The sequence below is a fragment of the Acinonyx jubatus genome, chromosome A2 (assembly GCF_027475565.1).
Source record: "Acinonyx jubatus isolate Ajub_Pintada_27869175 chromosome A2, VMU_Ajub_asm_v1.0, whole genome shotgun sequence".
In the NCBI taxonomy this organism is placed as follows: Eukaryota; Metazoa; Chordata; class Mammalia; order Carnivora; family Felidae; genus Acinonyx; species Acinonyx jubatus.
This window is the reverse complement of record NC_069383.1, coordinates 87193209-87207832: the sequence shown is the minus strand read 5'-3', so window position 1 is coordinate 87207832 and position 14624 is coordinate 87193209. Positions and strand designations below refer to the sequence as shown.

At 42.1% G+C, this 14624-nt stretch overlaps 1 protein-coding gene across 3 annotated transcripts in view; it reads left to right on the top strand.

The window, feature by feature from the left end:
- RELN (reelin) overlaps nucleotides 1–14624 on the top strand; it is a 579194-nt gene that overhangs the window by 44574 nt on the left and 519996 nt on the right. For 2 of the 3 annotated variants that reach the window (XM_027071727.2, XM_027071724.2), the window contains exon 1: nucleotides 10983–11508. The exons of the other annotated variant lie outside the window; for it this stretch is intronic. In XM_027071727.2, the coding sequence (XP_026927528.1) occupies nucleotides 11283–11508 (226 nt within the window). In that variant the 5' untranslated portion in view covers nucleotides 10983–11282. Of the gene's footprint in view, nucleotides 1–10982; nucleotides 11509–14624 lie in introns of those variants that run through there. 3 annotated transcript variants of the gene reach the window in all.

Below are 14624 nucleotides of genomic sequence, written 5' to 3'. Positions count from 1 at the left end.
GTGTGAATGACATACAAAAACATGTACATATTTAATGTACACAGCTTGAGGAGTTTGGAGATGAGTATATACCCATGAAATCATCACCACAATCAATGCCATAAACATGTTTAGTATCTCTACAAGTTTCCTCATGCTCTCACTATTTTTTTGATATGCTCTATTTATTATTATTTTCTTGTGATAAGAACACATACTATAAGATCCACCTTTAAAAAAAGTTTATTTATTTATTTTGAGAGAGAGAGAGAGAGAGGGAGAAAGCACACACACAAGCAGGGGAGGGGCAGAGAGAGAGGCAGAGAGAGAGAATCCCAAGCAGGCTCCACACTGTCAGAACAGAGCCCTACTAGGGGCCTGGTCCCATAAACCCTGAGATCATGACCTGAACCAAAATCAAGATTCGGACACTTAGCCAGTTGGACCCCTTAAGATCTACCTTTTTAGCAAAATTCAAAGTATGTGATAAAGTATTGTTTCTTATATTTCAGACTTTCCTTCAATGTACATCAAATTTTACATTACAGACACAAAAAGAAAACCCAATGGGCATGACATTGGCAGTTTAAACACACAAGTGGAAAGAGATAATCAATGTGTTGGAAGACACATCTGGAAGATGCATTTGAAATTCTCTCAGGGGCGCCTGGGTGGCTCAGTGGATTAAGAGTCCAACTTCGGCTCAGGTCATGATCTCGGGGTTCGTGAGTTTGAGCCCAGCTGCATGCTCTGTGCTGACAGCTCAGAGCCTGGAGCGGGCTTCAGATTCTGTGTCTTCCTCTCTCTCTGCCCCTCCCCCACTCATACTCTGTCTCTGAAAAATAAATAAACATTAAAAAAAACTTTTAAAAAATTCTCTCAAAAGCAGCACAGAGAGACAAATGAACAGAAAATATAACAGAGAGGTACTGAAAAGTGAGTGAGAAAATATAGTTAATATCTGAACTGAGTTCTAGAAGGCAAGACCAGAGAGAATGTAGAGAGGCAAATTTCAAAGAATAATGCCTCACTAACCTCACCTTAATTCCAGCCTTGTAGAGACTCTTACCTCATTTTCTCTTGCCTTTGATCTGCTTCCCAGTCTCTCTGTTAGCCAAACTTACCCAGAAATAGAGGTCACAGGCACCTTGTGGACACCATCTGCATAGGTCAGCATCTTGAGCTAGTTCACAGTGGACAAAAGTGGGCAATAGATCTGGCGAGGGCAAATGAAACAAATCCAGCATGGTATTTTCTTCCAAAGCGTTTGAAGTTTGACTTTCCACATTTAAAACTTCATTTTAGTAATTAATTTGTCTGTAGTGTGTAATAGGGCTTAATTTTCAAAATATGTAAAAACTTCAACAAAATGAAAAGGCCAACCTACCAAATGGGAGAAATTGTCGCAAATCATTTATCTGATAAAGAGTGAATATCCAAAATATATCCTACAACTCAATAGCAAAAAATAAAAAAAAAACACACCAATCTATTTAACAATGGACCGAGGATCTGAACAGACATTTTCTCAAACAAGACAAACAGGAGGTCAACAGGTACATGAAAAGAGGCTCAACTATCACTGATCATCAGGGGGATGCAAATCAAAACCACAATGAGATAGCTCTTCACACCTGTCAGAATGGCTGTTATCAAAAAGACAAGAAATATCAAGTGTTGGCGAGGATGTGGACAAAAAGGAACACTTACACACTATTGACGAGAGTGTAAGCTGGCGCAGCAATTATGGAAAACAGTGTAGAGTGTCCTAAAAAAATTAAAAATAGAACTACTGAATTTATCAAATTGAAGCTGCCTCAGACCTTCACGTATTCATACAAATTGTATTTTTGTAATTAATATATTCATCTTCCTTCTCATCTTCATTTCCTGTTCAGGCGGGTACAGATTCTCCTAGTTTTCCTCATCTCTTTTGTTGTCATTTTTATCACCCGTATTTTCTTGGCAATCTCAATTCTTTTGTCTTCATGACACTGATGTCAGAATTTGGAGTTCCCGTTGCTATGTTGGGTACATAGTTTTTGACATTTCAAAACTTAACCCATTTTCTTTATTTAGTTTTATGTTTTTGACATTCCTTAAAATACTTTCTCCTCATCATAATTGAATTTTGGTATAGTCAACAATTATGAATACATAAAACATAAAATTAATCTGAATTTAAGGCACACCAAAAGCAATCAAGTGTATCACCGCATTCACTCATACTAATACTACATACCTAGTTCTACTGAAGAATATGTTTAAGAGATTTGTCACTGGAACACTTGTTCCTTCAGGTCACTTCGCTGTACCAGTGACAATTGTGTGTGCTTTTTGTTTGGAACCACCAGACTGCCAGAACAAGCTACAACAGACACACTAAATATGTGATTTGATAGATGGGGAATCACGAAACACAAGACTTCACTATAGATGTACTTGTTTATTGTAGTGGTACCACAGATTTGTGCCCTTCAAATATAGGTATTCTGGTTAAGTTAAATTACATTTCAAGTGTTCCTATCAAAGAAATAGTTCTAATTGTAAATACTGCATTAACTCATGCATTTCTGACATTTTGAAACATCTTGTGATTCGAAAGAATTTCCAGATACTAACTTACACATTTCACACCATGTTACCCTTCCACTATTCACATATTTCTTGTGCCAGGGGCCGTAGGATAGTCTATAATATAACTTCTAAACTGTACCTACATGTCATGACTCCAATTAGGCCCACATGGTAGATAGTAAAAAGTATTTCTAGAAGTCATTCTTTGCTGGGACAGCAGCTAGCAATAACTTAAGTGAACACAGAGTGACTGCAGATTACATAAAAATACCCAACTAAACTTAACTGCATTGCGTCTCCAAATTGACTTCCCTTTAGCCAAATCCCCCAAAATGCTCACAGCCACTGCAGTGACAATCTACACGAGAAATATGGAGAGGTAGTCAGAATAAAAAGGAATGGAGATCGTAACCATCTGGTCACAGTATCTTTTCAAACTTTACAAAAACATGTGACCAGGTGAACCCATTTCTAGTTCCCCCACAGGGCCTTGGAAGAGGCTTATACAAGTGAAAGGTCCTATACTTGTGGCTGTGGCCCTAGGTGAGGAGTGGAGTTTCAATGTTATTATTTTCACACAGATAACCAATGGTCTCAGCACATTTATTGAAAAGTCCATTTTTTTCCCTCTTTTGATCTGTGGTGCCAACTGCTGTATACTGAGTTTCATATAATCAGGAACCCATATTCATTTGTGCTCACTGCATATGGTTCCTGTTTCCCCTCAGGGTTAGTTCCCTTTTTTAAATTTCATGGTCTCTTAGTGATTTCTTTTATTTCCTATAAGTCCAATAACACAAGAAAATTATGTTTTATGCTGGATCTGGCTGTTTTACAGGAAAAGGGCCTCCCAGAATGTCTAATATTCCATATAGTCAGAAGCATATGTGTCTGTCCTTGGGGTTTTAAATTTAGGTATCAGGTTTTTCACTTTGACAATGCCTGGTCAATCTTGATGGTCCCTTATCCTTAGCTATATTTTTGAAACATTTTATTTTTCTACATTTATTAAATATATACATCTTGTATTCTATAGCTGATAATTCCAATATCTGAAGTCTCTATGAGTCTGATTCTGGTTATCTACTGTTTCTGTTGACTCACTGGGTTCTGCTTTCTCACAATATTAGTGACTTATGATTATAAACATATGTTAAATGTGCCTTTATCTGTTGTAAGTCTTTGAAGCCTGACTTAAAGGAGGTTTATTTTTTCCTTCAGGAGAACATTTATTTGAATTTGTTTCTTCTAGGTGCCTGGGAGCACTTTTAATGCAGGACCACTTGTTGGCTTGAAGTTTTTCAAATCAAACGGAAGTATGAATTTGGACCACATATTCTTGAGAGCCAGACTATGGTTCCAAATTTTGGTGAGAGAATTCCCCTGCCATCATTACTCTAGGCTAAGATTGAAACAAATGAGAAAATAATTTTTTTCTAGTTCACCTTTCTGTTGAGGGTCTAGCTATTTGAGGATCAGTCATAGCTTTATGCATGAGTTTCCTTTCACAGTGCTTTAGAAACTATCTGTGATACATCACAGACAGATATTTTTTATAAAATACGATCAAAATTAGTTACTAGAAAAATGGAATGCTGCTTAGATGTTACTGCACTGTAAATTTACTATAAAAGTTTCTAAATACTCTTAATTTCTGTACGTATCTCAACATGGATTGGCAACAGGTAATTTGTGGACCCATCTGCAAACTCCACTTCGAGTAGTAATATCCTATCATCTTTCCCACCTTGGGCAGAGCCTAAGCTTTATCTCCTATTTCAACATCCCACAGAGCCATCAAAATGGAAGTTTAAGGTCTGTTGAAATGGGAGATGTCAGAGTCCTGGGTGGGTTGGGCACTTAGTGGCTTAACTTTGGATTCCTGCTTTGACTTCATTTTGTACACCTATAGACTTGTGTTTATATCTCACTAGTTTGGCAATGTATTAAAAGAAGTTCCTCCGTGATCCAGTGCTCCTTCTCCTCACTGAATGTATGTGTATGTTCACCAAAACACATGCACAAGAGTAATTTTAACCACATTTTCGTAGTTGTCCCAAAATGAAAATAGCCAAAGTTTCCATTAACAATAATAGATAAATAAATTGTGATCCCAACGATATACTATATAGTAGTAAGAATGAACAAACTATTGCTACATGCAACGACATGGATGATTCTTACAAACATGATGTTGGGCCAAAGAAGCCAGATATAAAATCATGTATGTTGCATAGCTATGCTTACATGAACTTTAAAAGCAGGCAAAATTAACCATCTTGAAGACATATTATGTCCCTGTTTAAAATCTCTTCCATGTCTTGGGGAAGAGTGATGGTTCCCAGGGGTCACAGGCACTTCTGCCTAATGTTCTCTGAATACTACTCACAGGGGGGTCTTCTGTTTGTGAAAATGCATTGAGCATGATTTTTTCACTGTTTTGTGCATATATATACTTCATTAAAAAGTTTACCTAGGGGCGCCTGGGTGGCGCAGTTGGTTAAGCGTCCGACTTCAGCCAGGTCACGATCTCGCGGTCCGTGAGTTCGAGCCCCGCGTCAGGCTCTGGGCTGATGGCTCAGAGCCTGGAGCCTGCTTCCGATTCTGTGTCTCCCTCTCTCTCTGCCCCTCCCCTGTTCATGCTCTGTCCCAAAATAAATAAATAAATAAATAAATAAATAAATAAATAAATAAACGTTGAAAAAAAAGTTTACTTAATAGAAGGTATTTTATTTTATTTATTAAAAAATTTTTTAAATGTTTATTTATGTTTTGAGAGAGAGGGTGAGACAGAGTGTGAACAGGGGAGGAGCAGAGAGATAGGGAGACAGAACCAGAAGCAGGCTCCAGGCTCTGAGCTGTCAGCACAGCTCGAACTGTGGGACTCGAACTCACAAGCTGGGAGATCATGGCTGGGAGATCATGGGAGTCAGACGCCCAACCGACTGAGACACCCAGGCATCCCAATAAAAGGTATTTTAAAAATAGTTTATCGAACTGCACAGTCACCAAGCTTCAAAAGCCTGAAAACTGGGCATCACCTTCTCTCTCCCCTTAGCCCTGGGTCCAGTGATTCAGTTTATCACCCAGGGATGTGGGTCTTTTAAATATTCTCAGTTCCACCCCCCTTCTGCCTTCTCCTCCCAGACCATCATCTTTCACCTGAACTACTTGTACCACATCTGAATCCTCTTCCTGCATCTACCTTCCTGCTCCCGATTCTACTGTAACCAACATGACCCTCCAAATCTATGACCATGACCTCAGTATAGGTCCCTGCTTATAATCCCTCCTGTGCCTCACCAATACATGCAGGAAGGAGACCACAGTCCTTGCTGTAGCTGACAAGGCCCTGCCTGGTCTGTCCACTGCTGTGCTCACAGCTCATCAGGGCCAGTCTCCCTTGATGTTCTTTACTCCACCAGCACTGACATTCTTTCAGGCCTTCAATCTACCACTTTTATTTGTTTGTTTGTTTAAATTCAAATTAGTTAACATACAGTGTAGTCTTGGCTTCAGGAGTAGAATCCAGTGATTCCTCACTTCCATATAACACCCTGGGCTCATCCCAACAAGTGCCCTCCTTAATGCCCATCACCCATTTAGCCCATCTGCCCCACCCCTCTCCCCTCCAGCAACCCTCAGTTTGTTCTCTGTATTCAAGAGTCTCTTATGGTTTGCCTCCTTCTCTGTTTTTCTCTTATTTTTGCTTCCCTTCCCTTACGTTCATCTGTTTGGTTTCTTAAATTCCACATATGAATGAAATCATGTGATATCTGTCTTTCTCTGATTGACTTATTTCTCTTAGCATAATACCCTCCAGTTCCATCCACATTGTTGCAAATGGCAAGATTTCATTCTTTTTGATTGCCAAGTCGTATTCCATTTGTGTGTGTGTGTGTGTGTGTGTGTGTGTATCCATTCATAGGTCATTGGACATTTGGGCTCTTTTCCATAATTTGGCTATTGTTGATAGCACTGCTGCCAACATGGGGTGCACATGCTCCTTCAAACAAGCATTTTTGTATCCTTTGGATAAATTCCTAGTAGTGCAATTTCTGGATCATAGGGTAGTTCTATTTACCACTTTGCTTCCCAATAGGCTACTTCTTACACGTAGGTGTTTTGGCCCCAAATATTTTTTTTTCCTTCTCTCAGCATTTAAAAAAATGTTTACTTATTTTTGAGAGAGAGAGAGTGTGTGTGTGTGAGCAGGTGTGGGGCAGAGACAGAGGAAGACAGAGGATCCAAAGCTGGCTCTGTGCTGAGAGCAGAGGGCTCAATGTGGGTCTCGAACTCACAAACCAAAGTTTCATTCCCTAAAGACTTAGCTAACCCTTTTTTTTTTTTTTTTTTTGCTTAAGAGTCTCAACTTCTTCAGATTGTATCATGTCTTACAAGTAATAGGTTTTTATAAGTTTACTTCTATGTAGGGAAGGGTTTCCTTTTATTTGGTCCTTTATTACTAATTTGGAGCCTAAAGAGTTGGCTGATTCCTGTTTGTTCTCTTTCTCCCTCCCTCTCCCCCTCCTTTTCCCTCTCCCCCTCCCTCTCTCTCTCTCTATCTATATATATATGTATATATACATACATATGTATATATATATATATATATTTGTATAATTTTGTATATTGTCTGCTTGACTTTTACATAGTAGATAAGAGTAGAGATTTACTTTCTCATACATATCAAAATGTTTGCTACTTGGACTCAAAAGATCAGTGAAAGGCAGACAGTGAGTGAACTCTTGCAACTTTTAAATGTAATTCAATATCTGTTTTGTATTTTATCTAGATTCATCTTCTCCCAATGATTTGAAAGTTGTGAATCTGATTTATTATATGTACATAAATATAGAATCTATGTATTTCCCATTGTGTGCTGATTATTCAAATTCAGTACTGGGCAATAATTTTTACTTATTAGCAAGAAAGGATTTATAGGCTAAGAATGCTTAAGTGTAATTTTTTTGGTAGAGTAATTGCCACTTCAGAGCAGTTTTAATTAAAAAGGAATCTTACCCCATTTTAAATTCCCTTATCCACAAATTTAGTCATTTCCACCCCTGACACTTTTATTTTTTGCAGATTTTTTGATGTAAGCCAATTTTTCTTGAAAAGCATTTCAAGAAAATTGAAGGGTTGTAGATTTTGTGGACCAAATATTCTTGAAGATGTTTATTATGACTCAGTAAATAGAAATAAGATCTAAGACTTAGCACAGGAGCTTGGAAACTGGAAGTTTCGAATTGTAACCTACTTTTCCTCCAATAGATTGTGAGACTTAAACTGCTCAACTAGGAAGATGCTAATTTCTTTTTAATTTTATATATATATTTATTTATTTATTTTAGAGAAATATATATATACATATATATATATATATTTATTTATTTTAGAGAAAGTGAGAATGCATGAGGGGGCAAGAGGGGCAGAGTGAGAGAGAGAATCTTAAGCAGGCTCATGCTCTGCACAGAGCCTGATGCATGGCTCTATCCCACTACCCTGGGATCATGACCTGAGCCAAAATCAAGAGTCTGACACTCAACTGACTGAGCCACCCAGGTGTCCCCAAAGATGCTAATTCCTAATGTTCATGGTGATTCTATATAGGCCCTTTGCATTTTCCTGATTTATTTATAAGATTATTAAAATGTATTAATAATAGCTAGTTGAACTGGGTTTGACCATGAAAATATCAGAGATGTGTGAACTTGGACCTCTATTACTTTAAGGGCACAAGTACTCATGCTTGTGCAAAGGACTGCTAAGTGGGGTGTACCAGCATCTACCTTTCTCTTAAGCAACTCAACACCACTCATTATTTAAACAGTCTCCATGCCTGTTAATGAACAACCATGGGCCTGAAGTCAGAGATTTGAGCCTGAGTAGTTAAGAGTATGAAAGTCACCAAAATGCACATAGCAAGGTAATGTTGTAAAAAGTTAAGAAAGCACAAACAAAGGGAAAGATTGGAAAATAAACTTAGTCATATAAATTGAATGTTAAGAAAGTTATGGTAAAAGATGCACAAGAGAGTACTTCCTATAGAATAGAAAAAGGGGGACCTCTGGGAATTGGCGACCTTCTGGGAATGAAGTGCCGGTTATGTCCCGGACCAATTATCAGTGCTTTTACTAAAGACAATTTATTTAAAGCGGCGGCCTTGGGAACAAGCATGGCCAGATTTCATCCCAGGCTCCTTTTCTGAGTGCCCCTGAAAAATCACTAATCTTCTATGAATTTCAACTTTCTTTTCTAAAAAGTGAGAATAATTGTACCTACTTCACACGCTAATGTAAGGATTAAATGAGGTAATCTGACATTAGTAAAGAATAGTTCTTTTTCTCATCCCTCTAACAATACCAACATGCATTCCTTAGAAGTGGTTTACAGTGGTTAAGTGCTGGGACTCTAGAATCAGACTGTTCAAGTCATAGCTCTCTCACTTATCAGCTGTGTGACCTTGGACACACAGCTTGACCTCTCTGTGCTCCATTTTCACAGTATGTAAAATGAGGCTATCAATAGTGCTTTACACATAAAGTTGTTATGAGGATTAAGAGTTTAGTCTTTGAAGTATTTAGGACAGCACTTGGGCACATGGTAAACATGTTTAAAGTTAGCTAAAAATGTGCAATAGTTTTGGATTCGTTCTAGAAGTGATTCATTTTGTGATAGGTTATATTCACCTAACTGGACAGGAAGACATGGTAACAGTCATGCCGGCTGTGGGGTGAGTGTCTTGTAATTCTATTCAGGGCAACATTGCCTGCTGTGAACAGGTGGTGGTGGTAGTCTTCCTTCTAGCTAAGGTTGTAGATGGTTGCAGGACAGCTCTGGGTGAGAGCCTTTAGAGCCAGCAGCCAGGTTGTCCCACATCCAGCCTTTGTTACTGATATTGGGCAAATTAACATTTCTGACTGTTTCTTCCCTTGTGAAATGGAGATAGTTTTTTGCCTCTGGGGGTGGTGTGAGTATTAAATGCAGTAATTTACCTACAGCCCATATAGTCTCCACCCAGCACAGAGCTGCAGTGCTAAGGATGATTACATCAAATATATAGAGCAGTCAGGCCCTCGGGGGATCAAAAGAAGGAAAACGAGAAGGTAGCCAGAAGTGGGCTGTTTCTGCCAGTCTGAACTCGGTTTGGATACAAGGAAGAAAAACAATCTCCTCCTTTTGCAACCAAAGGACTATTGAAGTCTCCCCTTTGGACCCTGCCTTTCACGCCGCCCCCTTCCCAATAGGCAAAGACACCATTCTTTCCAATTTTATAATCTACTCATTTCTGTACGTGCGGGTTTATCTGGGCTTGGTAGTAAGCCAAGGGAGGGTGGGGAGAGGCATTAAAACCTGGCAACCCAGCTCCCCCATCTCTGGATGCCGCAGGGCTCCTGCCAGCCGTCCTCGGTTAAAAACCGTGCTTTTTATTTCACTTCCCCACAGTCTCATGTGCAGCAGCTCATTACCACCCGCTTCAATCACCACTGCCAGCATCTCCCCAGAACGTTTTCCCCTTCCCCTATTTCAGGGACATTGGTCTTAGCTGACATTTAAAGGAAATAAACACTGATTTAAAAAATTACAACCTTCTCCGCCTGAAGAACCCAGCAGCAATGAATAACAGAACAGTCCAGCGAAGAGCGCCTGTCGGGGCTCAGCTCCGCCAGCCCTTCCTGCCACACAATTCCCCACACCCGAGTAGCACAAATCACCATTTCCAGGCACCACTCGAGGCTGCCAATTCCACTTTCCCTTAATCTCATTTAAAATCCGGCTACAGATGAGGCTCAGTCGCTGCGACGAGGAGCCGGGCGGGGGGCAGCGGGAAGGACGCGAGGCCTGCCTGGGAAGGGAGCGCAGGGGCCCCTCTCAGTTCGGGGCCGCGGGCGGATCCCCAGAACAAGTGCAGGCCGCCCGGGCTCCGAGGCGGGCGAGCCCCGAGGGGCGCGGGGCGCAGGCGGCTCAGACAAAGAAGCCGGCGCTAGCGCCGGCCCCACCACCTCTCTCTTTACCCCGCGCCTCCTCTCAGGAAAAAGAGGGAAATCTGAGGGCCAAAGGGGATGGTCGTCTTCTTGTGCTCCTCCAGACAGCTGGCAGGAGGTTCTCTCTCTCCGAGGTTTCTCCGTCCCTTACCGCAGATTGGCGGGCCCCGAGGCCCCCGACAGCACCCCCCCCGCCCAACCCCCTCCTCCGGCCCGCGCCCCCCCCCGCCGCCCTTCCGGGTGGGAACTGGGCTGAGGCGCGGGGGCCCCGGGAGGCGTACGCCCCGCGCCGCGCGAGGTGCCGGCGAGCGAGGCCGAGAGGGCGGGGGCCGGGCGGGTGCGCGCGGCGCGGCGCGCGGGGGCGGGGGAGCGGCCGGGACACGTGTGGCGGCGGCGGGGGGGACTCGGCGCCCGGGGCTTTAAGAAGGTGTGGAGGGGGGCGGGCGCTTTCCCAGGCCTGGCCGAGGGGCGTCGCGCAGAGGCGGCGGCGGCAGCGCACGGAGGCGGCGGCCGACGCGCTCTCGGCGCCCGCAGCCCGGGGCCCGCTCTCCGCCGGCCCAAAGAAACTTTGCGAGCCGTGGTCTCCCGCCGAACTTCCCGGCGGAGCTCCGCTCTCGAGTCCTCTCTGCTCCCGTCCGCCGCCTTCTCGCCTTCCCTGCGCGTGGTTCCTCCGTCCCGGCGCCTCCCAAACTGAATGAGCGAGCGGCGCTCGCGGCGCGCGGCGGCGGCGGCGGCGGCATGGAGCGCAGTTGCTGGGCCCCGCGGACTTTCCTCCTGGCGCTGTTGCTGGGGGCGACGCTGAGGGCGCGTGCGGCGGTGGGCTATTACCCCCGCTTCTCGCCCTTCTTTTTCCTGTGCACCCACCACGGGGAGCTGGAAGGGGATGGGGAGCAGGGCGAGGTGCTCATTTCTCTGCACATTGCGGGCAACCCCACCTACTACGTACCGGGACAAGAATACCATGGTAGGTACCACAGCGGCTCCGCGCTCGCCGCCCGGCCCGGTGCGCCCGCGAGCGCAGCTTTTTCTCTCTTTCCTTCTTCCAAGGGGCCATTTAAACGAGAGCCAAGAGAACCCTTCCCTCAACCTAGAGCTCTGTGAAGGGACCCAGAGAACAAAGTTAGGATCGAGCAGCGAGTTGGGATTTATTCGCCACACACCACACACTCCCTTCACGCATCTGCTCGTAATGAGCCGGTTCTTGTGGGAAACGCCTGAGAATTGGGGGCTGGCGTCGTTCCCCCTTACTCCTTGTCCTTGCAGCCGGCACGTTTCGTGGATGCGCGCGTCTTGTTTCCCTAACCCCGTGCTTGGATTCCAGACCTTTGTCCTGCTCCCGGTTCCCCCTGAAGGGTGGCGTTGGGGCTGGCGCGGGGCTTGGCGGACGGGCTGGTGACAGATTGACGCGCCCCGGTCCCCGGCTGCCCCGCGCTGTCGCCTGCCCGCTGCAAAGTTACCGCTGCTCGCCAGCCAGGGGTCCCTCATTTCATCCAGTGTCAGACAGCCCTCCTGAAATGGAGCGGCTTTCTTCCAGCTCTTTATTCTTCATAAGGTGTCCTTTAAAATGTCCGTAAGATGGGTTTTAAAAAAATTTCCTTTTACTTTTTAACGTGCTGCTTTTTTCCAAGTGGTCTCTGTTGTGTATTGATGACTTTGTCTTTTATCTGCACAGCTTTAATTTCCAGGTAAGGGCTGTGGAAGCCCCTTATAATTTAAAGATACCTTTTAAAAGAGGATCATTACTATGGAGTCCTTCATCAAAATTAAACATTACTGAGGAAGTAAAATTTAGCCACAAGAAATATAATTTTTTATGGTGCATGTATTTTGACTGTTTTAAGCTAGTTAGTCGTGTATGTGGGGAAAGAAGATACTGTCCATTTTCTGTTATTTCCTCTGGCACTTCTGGGCATTTCACTTCCATGGAACTTCTAAGCCACGACAGGCATTTATTTGATTAGAATTTCAAGGCAAAAATACTTATACTCAATCAAATAGAAACTATTGCCTAGTAATCTCATATTATAGTTTCGATGTCTTGTAGGCTAACAGTTATTGACATAGCAGGAGATAATCCACCCAGCAGCTGGCATTTCAGATAAACATGCGTGTAAGAATGATGAGAGTCCTTAAGTTTTCTCTTTTTTTAAAAACACCTTCATATCTGCTTTAAAATGTTTTGTGTAAATAAATGCTTTCTGGGGATTTAAAATAGTGCTTTTTACAACTTTCTTGTGGCATGGTGGCAGCCTTGTCTGTAAAGCCAGGAGTCTAATTCGTTGGAATTTTAGACTTTGTAAAATTAATTTTCTGTAACTAGTCCCTTCTTTAATAAAGTGTTTAGCTCATTCTCTTCCCAATAACGTTCTGGTGTTTTTTTCTGAGGTGGTGAGAATCTTTTAAGTGGAAAGACCAGCCAGTATGATGGCAACCCAGACCTAACCTGCAGACTGATTGATTGAGCCTGTCACTTGGTGTGACCCTTAGCAAAGGGGCTTGTCTGTTATTAGTTCTAAGTGAGAGTGGTAGGTAAGTGAGCCAGAGCTGGGCTAAAAGGTATAATTGCCACGTTGCAATGCAAGGCCATGTGATAACAAAGCCTTGTTACTGTTTTGTGGTTTTTTTTTTTTCCGTTTTCTTCATCCTTTGTAAGGTGCCATCGTAGAAAACTTAAAAATATTAAAATATGACATAGCATTTGCTTTTGCTAGATAGCTGGCAAAAATAAGTCAGCCAAAGACTGACCATAATCACATCCCTAAGTCTGAAAAGATAGAGTAAGAATAAAGTGTAATTCTTCAAGTTGGACATCGTGGGGGAAGCCTCAATTTCTACCTCTTTTCCACACCGTCAGTAAAGATAGAGAAATTTTATTCTTGAGTAACTTCAAGAATATCAAATTATTATAAACTTTGAGAATTGTTCATGTCATATTTTAAATTCCTGTTACCTGTTTTATCAAATATTTAGATTTTGAAGCTGGCTGTAGCTACAGGCCTTCAGTAAGAGTTTTTCCCTGTAAAATGTTCTACAGGTAGAAGAATGGTTTAAAAATGAAATGAGGCTTACATGTGTCTCTTTTTCTTTTAGACTTAAAAAAAATAATGTTAAAGTTAATTATATGGTGTCTTTAAGAACTGAACTGATCATAGGAAAACTTAACCTATTGTACATTTCCAGTTGGCTCATTTTATAGGAGACCAAAATAGAAGGTCATTCAGCCAACATTTTTTAAAGCTCAGAAATCTGTAAAACCTTAGCTTGAGATTTCTCAGTCTTTAAAGGTAGCAATTATGTCTGGAAAAATCAGTCTTCTGTATGATTTACATTGGACTCCTCATTTGGAGGAATGGTGTTTGCATACAGCTGATGGTTGTCACTTTTTACCTAAAAGAATGCATTGCGATAGAAGTCATATGTACAAGGGCACCTAACACAGAACATTACTGTAGATCAGACTATGATGTCAGCTGCTCTCTGAGACTTGTGCTATGTGACAGAGCTCAGAATGTGAAGTGGAAAGGCAAATGTCAGTCTAGTGTAAAAGTGGTTCAAAATTACGAGTCTGTGTATGTGTCATCGTTCTTTAAAGATTTTTTGAAAATCTTTTGAAAAACAAAAATATAATACTAAAGAATTTGAAACTAGCATGTCTAACAGTTGTCATCTATTTCCAACATTAAATAGTTTATCCATGTATTTGCAGTTTTGACAACTCTGTAAAGAGTGCCTGGTTATTTCTACTAGTTTTCATCTCTCTGTTAAAGGGTGTCACTTGGTACTTCTGTTTTCATCTTCTTGTATCTTTTAAATTCTGTTGTCTACGACTCTCTTGAGACGGCATCGTTAGTCACAATGAACTATGGTGTCCTTGCATGAGTATACCACACTCCAGAAGCTCAGCAAAAAGAGGTCTCACATCCATCATGTTGAATTAGAAAGGTATCAGGATCAGAAACTTTATTTCCCCTAGAATTTGCTTTTTTTGCGTAAGTCCCAAAGTATGGTCAGTTTTTACAACACAGTTTCCAGGATCAAACCTGATTTTTTTTTTTTTTTTTTTTTTTGTAGAAAGTTGTG